The sequence below is a fragment of the Cetorhinus maximus genome, chromosome X (genome assembly GCF_964194155.1).
Source record: "Cetorhinus maximus chromosome X, sCetMax3.hap1.1, whole genome shotgun sequence".
Classification (NCBI taxonomy): Eukaryota; Metazoa; Chordata; class Chondrichthyes; order Lamniformes; family Cetorhinidae; genus Cetorhinus; species Cetorhinus maximus.
This window is the reverse complement of record NC_135917.1, coordinates 5,227,670-5,245,276: the sequence shown is the minus strand read 5'-3', so window position 1 is coordinate 5,245,276 and position 17,607 is coordinate 5,227,670. Positions and strand designations below refer to the sequence as shown.

At 43.8% G+C, this 17,607-nt stretch overlaps 2 protein-coding genes across 3 annotated transcripts in view; one reads left to right on the top strand and one right to left on the bottom strand.

Annotated features, from left to right (window-relative positions):
- Positions 1–17,607, top strand: part of LOC144672720 (protein Wnt-6-like) — an 80,738-nt gene that overhangs the window by 19,103 nt on the left and 44,028 nt on the right. The window lies entirely within an intron of this gene.
- wnt1 (wingless-type MMTV integration site family, member 1) overlaps positions 4,040–17,607 on the bottom strand; it is a 25,577-nt gene continuing 12,009 nt past the window's right edge. For both annotated transcript variants that reach the window (XM_078534660.1, XM_078534661.1), the window contains exons 3-4: positions 11,039–11,304; positions 4,040–4,563 (exon numbers count right to left, since the gene is read on the bottom strand). In XM_078534660.1, the coding sequence (XP_078390786.1) occupies positions 4,075–4,563; positions 11,039–11,304 (755 nt within the window). In that variant the 3' untranslated portion in view covers positions 4,040–4,074. The remainder of the gene's footprint in view (positions 4,564–11,038; positions 11,305–17,607) is intronic.

The window sequence follows — 17,607 nt, the reverse complement described above, 5'->3', positions numbered from 1 at the left end:
GCCCTAACCCATGATGATTCCTCAGGAGACTGTCCAATGCAGAATGGGACTGATGGAAACCCTGAGGTACTTTCATGATACAAAGTTAATGCTGCCACAATAAGTTACCCCTTGCTGAGTAGGGAGGTTATGCTTCAGTTGTACAGGGTACTAGTGAGACCACATCTGGAGTATTGTGTACAGTATTGGTCACCTTATTTAAGGACAGATGTAATTGCATTGGAAGCAGTTCAGAGAAGGTTTACTAGACTAATACCTGGAATGGGTGGGTTGTCCTATGAAGAAAGGTTGGACAGAATAAGTTTGTATCCGCTGGAGTTTAGAAGAGTAAGAGGCAACTTGACTGAAACATATAAGATCCTGAGGGGTCTTGACAGGGTGGATGTGGAGAGGACGTTTCCTCTTGTGGAAGAATCTAGAACTAGGGGTCACTGTTTAAAAATAAGGGGTCGCCCATTTAAAACAGAGACGAGGCGAAATTTTTTCACCCAGAGGGTTGTGAGTCTTTGGAACTCTCTTCCTCAAAAGGTGGTGGAAGCAGAGTCTTTGAATATTTTTAAGGTAGAGGTAGATAGATTCTTGGTAAGCAAGGAGGTGATAGGTTATCGGCGGTAGGTGGGATGCAGATTTCAGGTTACTATCAGATCAACCATGATCTTATTAAATGGCGGAGCAGGCTAGAGGGGCTGAATGGCCTACTCCTGCTCCTTGTTCATATGTTTGTATGATAGACTGGAGAGTTTTTAAAGCTTCACCTGATTTCTTTTTCTCTCTCTCAGAGCTGGCAAGTTGAAATTTGAAGCTGCCTATTCCCTATTTTAACACAGCCACATGGACACAAACACACATACATGGGGAAACAGGTACAGGTGTACACACATAGTGACACACATAAGTATAGTCACATTTGGAGTGTGTGCATGGAGCTATAGCTACAAACATAGGCACATATCGCACAAGGCTGAACAGTCATACAGAAAGAACTGTAACTCTTGCAGTAAATAAAGTCCACTAATTTAAAGAATTGAGCGCAGGTACCATGGGAAAATAGATGTTTATTACAATTTAATCCACTATAAAAAAAAGTTTCTAAACAAAGAGCAACTGAAAAAAACAAGTTTCAACATAAGACTTTTCAACTTGTGCTATATAACTGTTCCTATTAAATTCATTAATAAATATTTTATTTACAAACAAGTTGTTCCAGAAACAGTCCAGTGCACAATATTTACAAAAGAGAGAGAACAATTCAGAAGATAAGAATCACTACAAAAATCTTTGATTTTCACTAGACATTCTTTGTACATTTCATAACTAGTTTGTCTTGTGATTGTTGTATTAAATACTTTTGATTTTATAATCCCTTGAATGTTTGTCATTTAAGGGGGAAAGTCTGATTTTTCAATAAACCTTTCCACTTCCCCTCTTAGATAACTGCAGTTTATCTCCATTTAGTTTCAGGCTTTAATGAATGATCAGTAAAGTATATTTAAAGTAAGTTAGGGAAAACTTGAACCAGTAGCTTTTTCAAGCAAGAGAGTTAGACTGAGAAAGAGAGGATCTCTTCAGTCTTAAAAGGGATCTAACATATAAAGTGATGATGCCTGAAATGATAAGTACATGTTAATAAGGATTAATGCTTATTATGTAAAGCCACCTCTCTCCCCCATTACCTGAATGTATTTGTATCAACTGACTTTAAAAACTGAATCAAGTTCAGCTGCCATGAGCTTGCATTTCCAATGTAGAAAAATCACAGGTTCACAATATGACTCTTGGATATTGCAAAATTATGGAACTGACCTCTGCAAGTAAAGCAAATTGTTTTTCATAGCATGATTATTTTATTTTTGGCATGCCACATGTAAATAGAATTCAGTTGGCAAGCAGGTTGTGATTTTTGTTTTAACAATTCAACTTTTTCATTTCTAATAGAGTTTATTCCAAATGCAGATAAACTAAGCATTACTCTGCACTAATTGCTGGTAATCTAGATGTTGCGCCTGTGTGCTGTACTCTTCAGGATACAGTACCTTTGTGTCTGCAGACCTATCTTTAATTTGTTGTTTATGTTGTGCCTAAATACTATCCTCAATATTGTACAATGTTCTTCTGATTGTGATACACTATATCTTCTCTCTGTATGCTTGTACAGTGCTCATGCCTGTGCTAAAGTCACCAGCGTTTGCACTCAGTGGTGCTATGTTTTATCTTGGCGCCAATTTGCCCCAATTCGGTGTAACTGGCTCAAAAGGTTGCGGAATTTTAAGAGCAAATTGCGTTCAGCGCAAATGGAGCTTTGACGCTTTTGCGCTACGGTACAAATCATCAGGTTAGAAGCTCGCGATCCATAAAACTGGCAATGGCCCCAGGCTGAATGAACCGCCACGGTGAACTACAGCTAATTGTGATGATTTGTGGGCCATCGGAGAGGTTGTAACGTTAATTTGGTTCTTTTGGCCGCAAGCACTAATAGGCACACTTTAACAGCTTTTGGACATAACTTTATTTTTAAAAAAAACTCTAAGAAACCGACTATTGTACCCGATATAACTAGCAAATGGTTCTATATATTTTTAAAAGTCATTTTCAGTCATTCAAACTCAGGCTAGTCCGAGCTGGTGGACTAACACTGATTAATATGCTTATTTGTAGTGAGAAATGCATTTTCAGCTGTATTAATCAAACTGCACCAGGTCACCACTGTTAAATATTTCAAGGTATTTTTTTTTACTTAACAGCGAAAATGTTTTGTTTAAAATTACATTTTAAAATGCTGAGCAATTGCGCTCGTACACGGCAGATTTTGCGTTAGGCGATATGCAGGTGAGTTTAAGCAGAAACTTGGGAAAAGACACACTTTTCAAATGGACGCAATTTTGGATCACTGAATTTGTGCCTCAAACTCTACCCACACCAACCTTTGTTAAGTCCAAAACCAAGTCAGGGTTATGCCCGAGGTGAGGGAAGGGGTAGAATTAGGGCTTCAGTTCTGACATTTGTCTGGCTAATGATGAAAATTCATTGGGGACTTTGGTGTACGAAATGGTGGGGCAGAAAAGTAAGTAGAAAACATGGTCTTTTGCAATTTAAAAATCAGACTTCTTGGTGTCCATTTTAATATATAAAAATATATTGGAAATTTCTAGACAGCTCACTCAAACTGGATCTTGCAGTTTGTTCTACAATGTGTATGAACACAGGAGCAAGAGGAGGCCATTCAGCCCCTCCAGTCTGTTCCATCATTCAATTATGTGTCTATGTCCTCGTTGTTGAATAGTGTTCACATGGGAACATAAGAAATGGGAGCAGGAGTAGGCCATTCGGCCCTTCGAGCCAGCTCTGCCATTCAATGGGATCATGGCTGATCTACCTCAACACACTTGCCCGCACTATCCCCGTTGATGTTTTTAATACGTAGAAATCTATCAATCTCAGCCTTGAACATGCAATGTATGATAAAGCAGATGTTTCAATTCATTTCTCTGATCTCCTTATTCTGCATTTGCGCCCCCTTATTTTGAGCAGGTGAACAGACTTCACTGAAACAACAGAGCGCGATGTTAGGCAAACCTCAAACAGGGCCTTCCGCCCACTGAAAATGTGTTTGTTTCTTGGGATATTCACTCTTTAGTAAATGCAAGACACATTTCCAAATAAATTATGCGTTTAACAAAGACATCTCTGCACGATGTTTTCCTTATAAGGAAAGGTGTGGGTGTTTCTGGCACCCCAGGTCCCTGAGAGGTTTCTTTTGTCCTTTAAAGAGCTTATTGAAAGAAAATATGTCTCTCACATTCTGCAAAGAGTGCCAATGACCTTCACATAGGCAAGTACGAAGCTCTTGTTCAACTTGCACATTGTAATGCTAGAGACCCTTTACGCAGCTAGGAACCTCCACCTGGGGTTTCCCTGCCCCATGTACACCCTTGCAAAGAGTCTAAGAGATGTCAAACTTTGCCCCATTACAGCCTACAAAGGCTCCCAAGTTTCTCCCCATCCTCCCCCCTCCCCCCCGCCCAATGACAGAGCTCTCCCACTCAGCCACCCCAAGCTACGACCCCAGGAGAAGGTTCAGAGACACTCGTGCAGAATTTGTGTGGTCGTGCAGTTTAAACAGCTGACACGGCAGCACCAATGAAAAGTGCAGTGACATCTCTGGGTGCCTCTCTCAGTCAGGGTCTGGAAGCCCCTCCCGCAGCACAGCAAGTCACAGCCGTCCAGACCCAGGGAGGTGTTGTTGCAGGCTCGGCCCTTGGTCCCTGTCGTGCCTATTTTGCTATTCACTGCGCAGAAGTTTGGCGACTTCTCGAAGTAGACCAGGTCCTGGGGAGAGTGCGGCTTGTGAGCAGGGTTCTCGGGCTCCAGGTGGTGCATGTCCGCTCGGGAAGCGCGGTTACTGCCCTTGTTGCCGTAGATCACTCGGGAGGCTCCGTCAAACCGGTCCTTCAGCAAGTTGCCCACGGTCCGAAAGATGGGGAGGCGCATCCAGCAAGTTTTAACCGTGCAAGAGCCAGACATTCCATGGCACTTACACTCCTGTCTCATCTCGGCATGGACTGTCTGTGAAATGGATAAATATTAATCAGTATCTGCAAAACATGTTGCCTATTGGAAAGCATTGCGCTCGGCATTAGTGACACAGCACTGCGGAGGGGGCTGCCTCTTGTCTCACATTCCTGGATTTAGTGAGATGGAGGAGAATTTGCAGCCTGGACCATCGCACCTATCTCAGATGTACAAAAACATGACATGTGAAATGCTTCAGTACTATTTCAGCACACTGTCTGGTTGGGACCACACTCTAATCGTAAAAAGAAAGGCTTGCATTTAGATAGCACTTGTCCCGAAGCGCTTTAGCGCCGGTTGGGTACTTTTGAGGATTCATTACTGTTGGAGTGTTGGAAACGCAGCAACCAATGTGCGCAGGAACCACACCCCTCTCCTCTTTGAAATAATATCCTGGGATCTCTTACATCCACCTGAGAGGGCAAACAGGGCTTTAGTTTGACGCCTCATCCAAAAGCCGATGCAGCATTCCCTCAGTACTGAAGTGTCTACCTAGATTAACTTGAGCCCGAATTTGCGATAGCATTTAACCATGTCTGTTAGACAATTTCCTCAAAACTTCGTATACCTAGAGTTATTCTGACACATTATTAATGCCAAAGAACTATGCACTATTGCAGGCTCTAGGTGAGATCAAAACAGCAACTTACCACAATTAATTCCAGAGTAACATTACCAATTGTATCTGGAGTAGGTAGGAGTAAGACTAAGGATATAACGTTTCAGTACTGCTGAAAAAACAGACATGTCAAAGCTATTCATCTTGCCAGTTAGATATGATTCTGAAATTGAGGATTATTTAGCAAATATTGTCCAATGTGCTAAGAATTACACTGACAACCAATTTAAGATTGTCAGTTGGTCTCGCAATGTGGTGCATTTGCGTGTACTGGAAGCTACTTATATTAATACACAGGGTCCTGTTCTTTGCAGACAGAAAGAACATGTACATTGCGCCTGTTTCAGCTAAACAAAATAAGTGACAGCCATTCGTTGACTCATTCCTCAGGGCAATGCCTTAATCAACCAGGGTCAAACTGCCTGGTTTAAATTTCAAACAATACTTGGCAGTTAACTGTCAGTCACCATCAATTGGTGCACTCTCCATGGCAACACCTCTACCAATCAGAGTCCACTTGCCAACCAATCAGCACTCTCTTCTCATACATTATAAATTGTTGTTTTCCCCTGACATTGGTATTCTTGTGAAGTGTCCTGAGGAGTGCAAGACAACAAGCTCCAACATTTTTTCCAGCAATACTCAAATTCTTTACTACCAAATGACTATTTGATATGACATTCATTTGAGATGGAGATTGGTTGTGTCATACTGAGTTCCTACAGCTTTAAGCTTAATGAGTAGCCTATCATGTGGAGCCTTTTAGGAAGTGACACTATGCCACATCATAGGGCTGTCCAGAGTCCACTTGGGATGTCAGGTATTTTAGAACCATCAAGGAGGTGTGTGTGGCAGGGCCATCCTCTTCTGAATCAATGTTGATGGCTGTTTACTGAATGATTCTGGTACAAATAATCACATTTCTTCATGATAATTGGTTCCATGATTTTACAGAGCAGTGAAATAAGACTTGAAAGTCTGAGCATGTATAGTCACCCTTTTTATAAATGGGCCTCATAGTTAGCATATTACTACTCTGCTGATACTTCCCCAGTGTTTATCGGCTTCCACATAATCACCTGAGTGGCTTGCAAATCTGCTTTATCTCCCTTAATACTCCACTATAAATTCAATTTCTCGCCAGCAGCTTGGTTGTTTTGAACCCATTTCAGATTGGCTGTCTAGAGAATTTTGATTGCATTTATATTAAAGTCATCAATTCTATTTATGGCAGGTGCTCTGAGAATTGTCGTTCTCCTGGATCTGGTTTGCAAATAATATGTTCTATGTGGGACAATTGTTGTTTGTTCAATTGGAAAATTGAGATTTCTCCTTCACACACCAGTTGGTTTTATGGATGTCTGTCACAGAATGAGCAACAATTTGCTCATTAAAATCCTTACCCTGCCTTTCCTGCATTTAACTGGCAGCAAGTGACAGTGTGTTCTGGAGGTTGGAGCTTCAGTACATCAGTGTAATACACAAGCATGACTTACAGAGATATTTCTGCATTTCAGGCGTCTGCTACATGGTCGAACCTCTTCATTCAGGCCCAGTGAAGAATGAATCTTGAGGAATGTAGCTGAACTAAAACCATAGACCTCAGAGAGAGGGACAGACCCCTATGCAGCGGCACGTTCTCGAGGGCATTTCTAAAATTAACTAGCCAATTTAGTGGGTACTTTCTCTGTAGCAGTTTTCTGAGTTTATGGCGGTTTATTTTTCAAGCTGTGTGCATTCACCTGAGTGGAGAGGGCAAAAAGAGTATAAAGAAATGATTTTGAGTGATTTTAATTTGCTTGGTTTTGTGGTTTTTTCTGGTTTGTGAAGGATAGCTTTGGAAAGGGGAGAAAAATCAATGGATTAGATTGGTTTTACTCATTCGCTCATTCGCATTTTGGTCAATTTTTCAGTCATTGATATTTAGTCAATTGGACACTTGCTTAATTTCCTGTTGATACTCCTTTCTCATTGGTGCTTTAGTGGTATATTTGACCTGCTCCCCTTTTAATCAATTCGATATTTGGTGGAACATTAACAGAGAAGTGGTCATCTCAGTAAGTTATGTTTTTTCTGGAGTTCTGAGATGATAACTTGAGGTTATGTGGTAGGAGAGGGGCTCTAGACACAGTATAGCTATAATTATTGGATCTCCCATAGCATTGCTCATGGATAGAAATTAAACGTTAAATTGAGTACATAAATTATGTTTTTTTCTCATCTACAAACTACAGCTAAATAAATAACTACGTGTGTAATGTGCTTAGTTGCAGAAATAAACACGCCTTTGTAAATCATCCCATTGTTTTACCTCAGATAGACTTCAAAAGTTCATCCTTCACTGTGATTTCTTTACTATCTCCTTGTTTAATCTCTATTGCGATTTCTTTACTCTCCTTGTTTAATCCCTATTGTGATTTCTTTACTCTCTCCTTGTTTAATCTCTATTGTGAGATTTTTACTCTCCTTGTTTAATCCCTATTGTGATTTTTTTATTCTCTCCTTGTTTAATCTCTATTGTGAGATTTTTACACTATCCTTGTTTAATCTCTATTGTGATTTCTTTACTCTCTCCTTGTTTAATCCCTATTGTGATTTCTTTACTCTCTCCTTGTTTAAATCTCTATTGTGGTTTCTTTACTCTCTCTGTTTAATCTCTATTGTGATTTCTTTACTCTCTCCTTGTTTAATCTCTATTGTGATTTCTTTACTGTCTCCTTGTTTAATCTCTATTGTGATTTCTTTACTCCTTGTTTAATCTTTATTGTGATTTCTTTACTCCTTGTTTAATCTCGATTGTGATTTCTTTACTTTCTCTCTTTTCCAACCTTCATCTTGTGCACTTTTGCAGCCCACTCCTTTTCAAGCTCTGTTGTGCGCTTATTTCTCTTTCCTGAGATATCTTGTTTCAAGCCTCATTGCGCGCTCTTCTCTCAGCTTTGCCGCTTTTCCTTTGGCCAATTTACTGGCTGTTTCATCCTTTCGCCGCTCCCACCCATCCCCCTCTGTGTGCTCACATTCTGCTTCCCTTAAACTGCATTATGCGCCTTTGTGCGCTTTCTTTTTGCTGCATATCTTTCTCAGGCTCCAATGTGCGCCGTGTTTTATTTCAAGCAGTTTTCCAAATTCCCCACATCCTTTAACAGTCTGGCGTCTGACAGTCTATTTTCTACAATTTAATTTTCAAGACCCGATCACATGTTCCTCTCCTCTTAACAACCCAGATTCTTAGTCTCCCAATCTTCACATTGCTCCCAAGTACTCAGTGCTGTCTGCCTTTACTTCTCCTATCTGCCCATGTCCGTCACACATCTGTGCCCCACTGTGGCACATGTTGCAAATGACTACCTTTGCTCACTTATAATGTATAACAAAACATCTCAGTAATAGTAAAATAGCAAAATCAGAATCTCTCTAGTTTTGGCAATCACACTTTAAAAAAAAATGCACGAACAACTTGAACAACAACTGAATTCTGCAGGAGGTCGCCCACCAGCAATGGGCTGTTGTGGCCTTAAAGGGACACCGCTTCATCCAACCGCCGTCCTTCCATATTTCAGATGCTCAAAAGTACTTTGCAGCCAATCTATGTCAGTTTCTTCTGACCTGGAACTGGCAGGTTCGAGGCATCTGCCAATTTCATTTTCCTTACCGATGCAGCAATTAACCTCTAACTGACCGCAGCTTGTCCCTTCTGGGCAGAGACGGGATTTATGGGGCAGGCTCAGTTAAGCATCACTGCACCTCAGCCGCTGGATAACTTATTGCGCATTTCATGGTATAACATGCCCGCCGGCAGGTCACCTGTTTTGATATGAGCAATGCCGTGGGAGGTCTTTATTAAAAAAAAACACATGATCTATGGCGTGAAAGTGATGGGAAGTGACTATTTTTTGATCTCAACATCAGAAAGTCCGTTTGCCATTTCCTACACCAGTCATCTGACGGAGACTGCAGATGGCGGTCCAAATGGGTCTCAAATCAATGAGACTATGTCCATTTTGAATCCAGCCGAGGCCACTATAACAAGCTGGTAGAGAGAGGGAGAGAGAGAAGGCTTTTGTTTCCGCGCTCTGGGCTACAGGGTGTAGAGATATGCTGCTCACCCAATTGTCCAGAACATCAATCCCAGTTCATTCAGTCTCACTTGGACCTCCAAGTGTTGGGGGTCTGCTGGTTTGGAAAGGGCTTGTTGTCAGTACTGTTAGCATCTGTAGATTACCAGGAGCAGGGGCTGAACTGTATAGGTGGAATTTGCGGCTCCATAGTGCCCGCAGACAAAGGATTGAGCATCCTGATCTATGCTGTGCTGCCTGGTCTCTATGAGACAACAGCTGGCTGGTGAAAATAGTTGGAAAGCGCCCAGTTTCCCACCCAGAGAAGCTGCAATTCTCTGCACACTCTCTCTAATTTCTCCTGCTTGAGATCCGCATTTATTAATAGAAAGTTCGGGAGCCAGAAATCCCCTCGGGCTGCTTATTGTATCGCTCTCTGGTCAGACAGCAGCAGTCAAAACTCGAGGGTTGGTCACCACCTGAATTCTTCAGCGGTCTGTTCGCAGAAGGGGTGGGGATTAGAGTCCCAGGCCATCGTTCACCTGGGAGCTCAGTTCCCCCCAAAGTTTTGCTCCTACTGCACACACAGTGAAGCCAGAGCAGAGAAGGACCTGTTCCAGCTGCTCTTGTACTGCAGTGCAGCACTCCCGTACTGTTGGAGGCTCGCTCTTTCACATGTGACCTTAAACAAAGGATGTAAAAGATCCATGGCTTCAAAATACGAACAGGGGCTTCCCCTGATAGGAGGTGTCAGCTGTGGCTCAGTTCATAGCACCCTCGCCTTTGAACCAGAGGGTTGTGGGTTCATGTCCCACTCCCGGAAACCAAGAACTGTGATTGTACTCAAAAGAGTTGCAATCTGTGACTGTTGATAACTCGAAAGAGTTTCCCCTGATGTTTTAACCAACATTTCCCCTGCGCTAACGTCACTGAAAGATACTCTGGTCATTGTGTCCAAATTGGTGTTTCCCACATTACAACAGTAACTGCACTGCAAATGTACTTCACTGGCTGGGAGATGTCCTCCGGCAGTGAAAGGCGCTGGAGAGTAAGGAGTACTTTCTTCCCGTGCAAGGCTGTGTCAAAATCGGGCAATTTCATACACCGCTTTTGTTAATATCTTGTCTATTGCCTTAAGGTTTGTTGATGTCTTGTCCCAATACATTAATATTTGTTAATTGCATTCTTAAGGTTTGTTAATGTCAATTACATTGTTAACATTGAGAAATGGGTGATAGGTATTAATTGTCTTTGAGCACATAAACAGGGGATAGCTGGGACACTGGGTGTGTGGGATGAGAGCTGTGAGACTGAACAAGTCAATAAACTCTATCAATAAAGAAAAACTGTGTCTGGGTTTTGGCTGCTTGGATTCTGTTAACAGCTTTCAGCGCAGATTTGAAACTTTGAAACCCTTTTTGCACCAACCTGGACAGTGAGATACTTCAGGCAAACAACTAATGATAAAGCACTGACATCAGTGAGAATGGCAAAGCACCCACTATAAACGCTGTTAAGGACTGTGGCACTGTCCTGACGCAAGGGCAAACGCCTGGAGAGGCTGCATTGTGCTGGTGTCATCTGCAATTTGAAGGCAATACACAACAATTCTCAATCTCAGAACCTGCCAGTTCTCCAGTGAATCAAGTCTGGAATAAATCTTGCTGCTATTTAAATAGCACACAGGGTTCATGCCTGGTTCATGCCTGCTTCCTAAAGTGATGCCAGTACTCCGGGCAGACTGGTGTGAAATACATATCACAGCTCTTGGGTAGGGTAAGCATGGAGTTATTACCAGTCTGCCGGCCTCGTTGTTGTGCAGGTTGGTCAGGTAGCGCAGGTCTCGACCCCTTTCGCTCGAATCCACGAACTCGCGGCCGAAGACGCGGCCGAATTCAATGTTGTCGCTGCAGCCGCCCCAATGCCAATCGGGCCCGCCAGGTCCCCGGCGCCGGTAGTCACACGTACACGATTCAATGGAGCCTTCAGAACAGGAGCGGGACACAGAGTGAGTGACAGCCGCGCTGGTGAGGGCGAAGATAAAAGCTGTCTCTCGGCAACCTGCAGGACAGAAAGAATGGACCGGTTACAGAGAGGAACACGGAGCAAGAATCAACCTCCAGACAGACAGAGAGAGAGAAAGGGACAAGTTGAAAACTGCGAATAGAGAGTCAGCAACAAACCCCAGTTGGACAGCCCAGAGACTCCGATCTGAACAAATAGACAGACAGACAGAAAACGAAAGGGATAAACATACAGAACCAGAGTCATTCAGGGATGGAGAAACGCGAATAGAGAGAGAGAATAACACAGGGTCAGAGAGAGAGAGAGAGAGAGAGAATAACACAGTGTCAGAGAGAGAGAGAATAACACAGGGTCAGAGAGAGAGAGAGAGAGAGAATAACACAGTGTCAGAGAGAGAGAGAATAACACAGGGTCAGAGAGAGAGAGAGAGAGAGAGAGAATAACACAGGGTCAGAGAGAGATAGGGAGGGAGAGAGAAAGAATAACACAGGGTCAGAGAGAGAGAGAGAGAGCGAGAGAGAGAGAGAGAATAACACAGGGTCAGAGAGAGAGAGAGCGAGAGAGAGAGAGAGAGAGAGAATAACACAGGGTCAGAGAGAGAGAGAGAGAGAGAATAACACAGGGTCAGAGAGAGATAGAGAGAGAGAGAGAAAGAATAACACAGGGTCAGAGAGAGAGAGAGAGAATAACACAGGGTCAGAGAGAGATAGAGAGAGAGAGAGAGAGAGAATAACACAGGGTCAGAGAGAGAAAGAGAGCGAGAGAATAACACAGGGTCAGAGAGAGATAGAGAGCGAGAGAGAGAGAATAACACAGGGTCAGAGAGAGATAGAGAGAGAGAGAGAAAGAATAACACAGGGTCAGAGAGAGATAGAGAGAGAGAGAGACAGAGAATAACACAGGGTCAGAGAGAGAGAGCGAGAGAATAACACAGGGTCAGAGAGAGATAGAGAGAGAGAGAGAGTAACACAGTGTCGGAGAGAGAGAGAGAGCGAGAGAATAACACAGGGTCAGAGAGAGATAGAGAGAGAGAGAGAATAACACAGGGTCAGAGAGAGGGAGAGAGAATAACACAGGGTCAGAGAGAGAGAGATAGAGAGAATAACACAGGGTCAGAGAGAGAGAGAGAGAGAATAACACAGGGTCAGGGAGAGATAGAGAGAGAGAGAGAGAATAACACAAGGTCAGAGAGAGAGAGAGAGAGAGAGAATAACACAGGGTCAGAGAGAGATAGAGAGAGAGAGAGAGAATAACACAGGGTCAGAGAGAGAGAGAGAGAGAGAGAATAACACAGGGTAAGAGAGAGATAGAGAGAGAGAGAGAATAACACAGGGTCAGAGAGAGATAGAGAGAGAGAGAATAACACAGGGTCAGAGAGAGAGAGAGAATAACACAGGGTCAGAGAGAGAGAGAGAGAGAGAATAACACAGGGTCAGAGAGAGATAGAGAGAGAGAGAGAGACAATAACATAGGGTCAGAGAGAGAGGGAGAGAGAGAGAGAATAACACAGGGTCAGAGAGAGAGAGAGAGAGAGAGAATAACACAGGGTCAGAGAGAGAGAGAGAGAGAGAGAATCACACAGGGTCAAAGAGAGAGAGAGAGAGAGAGAATAACACAGGGTCAGTGGGAGAGGGAGAGAGAGAATAACACAGGGTCAGAGAGAGAGAGAGAGAGAGAGAGAATAACACAGGGTCAGAGAGAGAGAGAGAGAATAACACAGGGTCAGAGAGAGAGAGAGAGAGAATAACACAGGGTCAGAGAGAGAGAATAACACAGGGTCAGAGAGAGAGAGAGAGAGAGAATAACACAGCGTCAGAGAGAGATAGAGATAGAGAGAGAGAGAGAATAACACAGGGTCAGAGAGAGAGAGAATAACAAAGGGTCAGAGAGAGATAGAGAGAGAGAGAGAGAGAATAACACAGGGTCAGAGAGAGATAGAGAGAGAGAGAGAGAGAGAGAGAGAATAACACAGGGTCAGAGAGAGAGAGAGAGAGAGAGAGAATAACACAGGGTCAGAGAGAGAGAGAGAGAGAGAGAATAACACAGGGTCAGAGAGAGAGAGAGAGAGAATAACACAGGGTCAGAGAGAGAGAGAATAACACAGGGTCAGAGAGAGAGAGAGAGAGAGAATAACACAGGGTCAGAGAGAGAGAGAGAGAGAGAATAACACAGGGTCAGAGTGAGAGAGAGAGAGAGAGAGAAAATAACACAGGGTCAGAGAAAGAGAGAGAGAGAGAGAATAACACAGGGTCAGAGAGAGAGAGAGAGAGAGAATAACACAGGGTCAGAGAGAGATAGAGAGAGAGAGAGAGAGAGAGAGAGAATAACACAGGGTCAGAGAGAGAGAGAGAGAGAGAATAACACAGGGTCAGAGAGAGAGAGAGAGAGAGAGAGAGAATAACACAGGGTCAGAGAGAGAGAGAGAGAGAGAGAGAATAACACAGGGTCAGAGAGAGAGAGAGAGAGAATAACACAGGGTCAGAGAGAGAGAGAGAGAGAGAGAGAATAACACAGGGTCAGAGAGAGAGAGAGAGAGAATAACACAGGGTCAGAGTGAGAGAGAGAGAGAGAGAGAGAATAACACAGGGTCAGAGAGAGAGAGAGAGAGAGAGAATAACACAGGGTCAGAGAGAGAGAGAGAGAGAGAATAACACAGGGTCAGAGAGAGATAGAGAGCGAGAGAGAGAGAATAACACAGGGTCAGAGAGAGATAGAGAGCGAGAGAGAGAGAATAACACAGGGTCAGAGAGAGATACAGAGCGAGAGAGAGAGAGTAACACAGGGTCAGAGAGAGAGAGAGAGAGAGAGAGAATAACACGGTCAGGGAGAGATAGAGAGAGAGAGAATAACACAGGGTCAGAGAGAGATAGAGAGAGAGAATAACACAGGGTCAGAGAGAGATAGAGAGAGAGAATAACACGGTCAGAGAGATAGAGAGAGCGAGAGAGAGAGAATAACACAGGGTCAGAGAGAGAGAGAGAGAGAGAGAGAATAAGACAGGGTCAGAGAGAGAGAGAGAGAGAGAGAGAATAACACAGGGTCAGGGAGAGAGAGAGAGAGAGAATAACACAGAGTCAGAGAGAGAGAGAGCGAGAGAGAGAGAATAACACATGGTGAGAGGGAGAGAGAGAGAGAGAGAGAATAACACAGGGTCAGAGAGAGAGAGAGAGAGAATAACAAAGGGTCAGAGAGAGATAGAGAGCGAGAGAGAGAGAATAACACAGGGTCAGAGAGAGAGAGAGAGAGAGAATAACACAGTGTCAGAGAGAGAGAGAGAGAATAACACAGGGTCAGAGAGAGAGAGAGAGCGAGAGAGAGAGAATAACACAGGGTCAGAGAGAGAGAGAGAGAGAGAGAATAACACAGGGTCAGAGAGAGAGAGAGATAGAGAATAACACAGGGTCAGAGAGAGAGAGAGAGAGAATAACACAGGGTCAGAGAGAGAGAGAGAGAGAGAGAGAATAACACAGGGTCAGAGTGAGAGAGAGAGAGAGAATAACACAGGGTCAGAGAGAGAGAGAGAGAATAACACAGGGTCAGAGAGAGATAGAGAGCGAGAGCGAGAGAGAGAGAATAACACAGGGTCAGAGAGAGATAGAGAGAGAGAGAGAGAGAGAGAATAACACAGGGTCAGAGAGAGATAGATAGAGAGAGAGAGAGAATAACACAGGGTCAGAGAGAGATAGAGAGAGAGAGAGAGAATAACACAGGGTCAGAGAGAGATAGAGAGAGAGAGAGAATAACACAGGGTCAGAGAGAGATAGAGAGAGAGAGAGAGAATAACACAGGGTCAGAGAGAGATAGAGATAGAGAGAGAGAGAATAACACAGGGTCAGAGAGAGATAGAGAGAGAGAGAGAGAGAATAACACAGGGTCAGAGAGAGATAGAGGGAGAGAATTACACAGGGTCAGAGAGAGAGAGAGCGAGAGAGAGAGAGAGAATAACACAGGGTCAGAGAGAGATAGAGAGAGAGAGAGAGAATAACACAGGGTCAGAGAGAGAAAGAGAGAGAGAGAGAGAATAACACAGGGTCAGAGAGAGATATAGAGAGATAGAGAGAGAGAATAACACAGGGTCAGAGGGAGATAGAGGGAGAGAATTAAACAGGGTCAGAGAGAGAGAGCAAGAGAGAGAGAGAGAATAACACAGGGTCAGAGAGAGATAGAGAGCGCGAGAATAACAAAGGGTCAGAGAGAGATAGAGAGAGAGAGAGAGAATAACACAGGGTCAGAGAGAGAGCGAGAGAGAGAGAGAATAACACAGGGTCAGAGAGAGATAGAGAGAGAGAGAGAGAATAACACAGTGTCAGAGAGAGAGAGAATAACACAGGGTCAGAGAGAGAGAGAGAGAGAGAGAATAACACAGGGTCAGAGAGAGATAGAGAGGGAGAGAGAAAGAATAACACAGGGTCAGAGAGAGAGAGAGAGCGAGAGAGAGAGAGAGAATAACACAGGGTCAGAGAGAGATAGAGAGAGAGAGAGAATAACACAGGGTCAGAGAGAGGGAGAGAGAATAACACAGGGTCAGAGAGAGAGAGATAGAGAGAATAACACAGGGTCAGAGAGAGAGAGAGAGAGAATAACACAGGGTCAGGGAGAGATAGAGAGAGAGAGAGAGAATAACACAGGGTCAGAGAGAGAGAGAGAGAGAGAATAACACAGGGTCAGAGAGAGATAGAGAGAGAGAGAGAGAATAACACAGGGTCAGAGAGAGATAGAGAGAGAGAGAGAATAACACAGGGTAAGAGAGAGATAGAGAGAGAGAGAGAATAACACAGGGTCAGAGAGAGATAGAGATAGAGAGAATAACACAGGGTCAGAGAGAGAGAGAGAGAATAACACAGGGTCAGAGAGAGAGAGAGAGAATAACACAGGGTCAGAGAGAGATAGAGAGAGAGAGAGAGACAATAACATAGGGTCAGAGAGAGAGGGAGAGAGAGAGAGAATAACACAGGGTCAGAGAGAGAGAGAGAGAGAGAGAATAACACAGGGTCAGAGAGAGAGAGAGAGAGAGAGAATAACACAGGGTCAGAGAGAGAGAGAGAGAGAGAGAATAACACAGGGTCAGTGGGAGAGGGAGAGAGAGAATAACACAGGGTCAGAGAGAGAGAGAGAGAGAGAGAGAATAACACAGGGTCAGAGAGAGAGAGAGAATAACACAGGGTCAGAGAGAGAGAGAGAGAATAACACAGGGTCAGAGAGAGAGAGAGAGAGAGAGAGAGAATAACACAGGGTCAGAGAGAGAGAGAGAGAGAATAACACAGGGTCAGAGAGAGAGAATAACACAGGGTCAGAGAGAGAGAGAGAGAGAGAGAGAGAATAACACAGCGTCAGAGAGAGATAGAGATAGAGAGAGAGAGAATAACACAGGGTCAGAGAGAGAGAGAATAACAAAGGGTCAGAGAGAGATAGAGAGAGAGAGAGAGAGAATAACACAGGGTCAGAGAGAGAGAGAGAGAGAGAGAGAGAGAATAACACAGGGTCAGAGAGAGAGAGAGAGAGAGAGAGAGAGAATAACACAGGGTCAGAGAGAGAGAGAGAGAGAGAGAGAATAACACAGGGTCAGAGAGAGAGAGAGAGAGAATAACACAGGGTCAGAGAGAGAGAGAAGAGAGAAATAACACAGGGTCAGAGAGAGAGAGAGAGAGAGAGAATAACACAGGGTCAGAGAGAGAGAGAGAGAGAGAGAGAATAACACAGGGTCAGAGTGAGAGAGAGAGAGAGAGAGAATAACACAGGGTCAGAGAAAGAGAGAGAGAGAGAGAATAACACAGGGGGTCAGAGAGAGAGAGAGAGAGAGAATAACAGGGTCAGAGAGAGATAGAGAGAGAGAGAGAGAGAGAGAGAATAACACAGGGTCAGAGAGAGAGAGAGAGAGAGAATAACACAGGGTCAGAGAGAGTGAGAGAGAGAGAGAGAGAGAATAACACAGGGTCAGAGAGAGAGAGAGAGAGAGAGAGAATAACACAGGGTCAGAGAGAGAGAGAGAGAGAATAACACAGGGTCAGAGTGAGAGAGAGAGAGAGAGAGAGAATAACACAGGGTCAGAGAGAGAGAGAGAGAGAGAGAATAACACAGGGTCAGAGAGAGAGAGAGAGAGAGAATAACACGGTCAGAGAGAGATAGAGAGCGAGAGAGAGAGAATAACACAGGGTCAGAGAGAGATAGAGAGCGAGAGAGAGAGAATAACACAGGGTCAGAGAGAGATACAGAGCGAGAGAGAGAGAGTAACACAGGGTCAGAGAGAGAGAGAGAATAACACGGTCAGGGAGAGATAGAGAGAGAGAGAATAACACAGGGTCAGAGAGAGATAGAGAGAGAGAATAACACAGGGTCAGA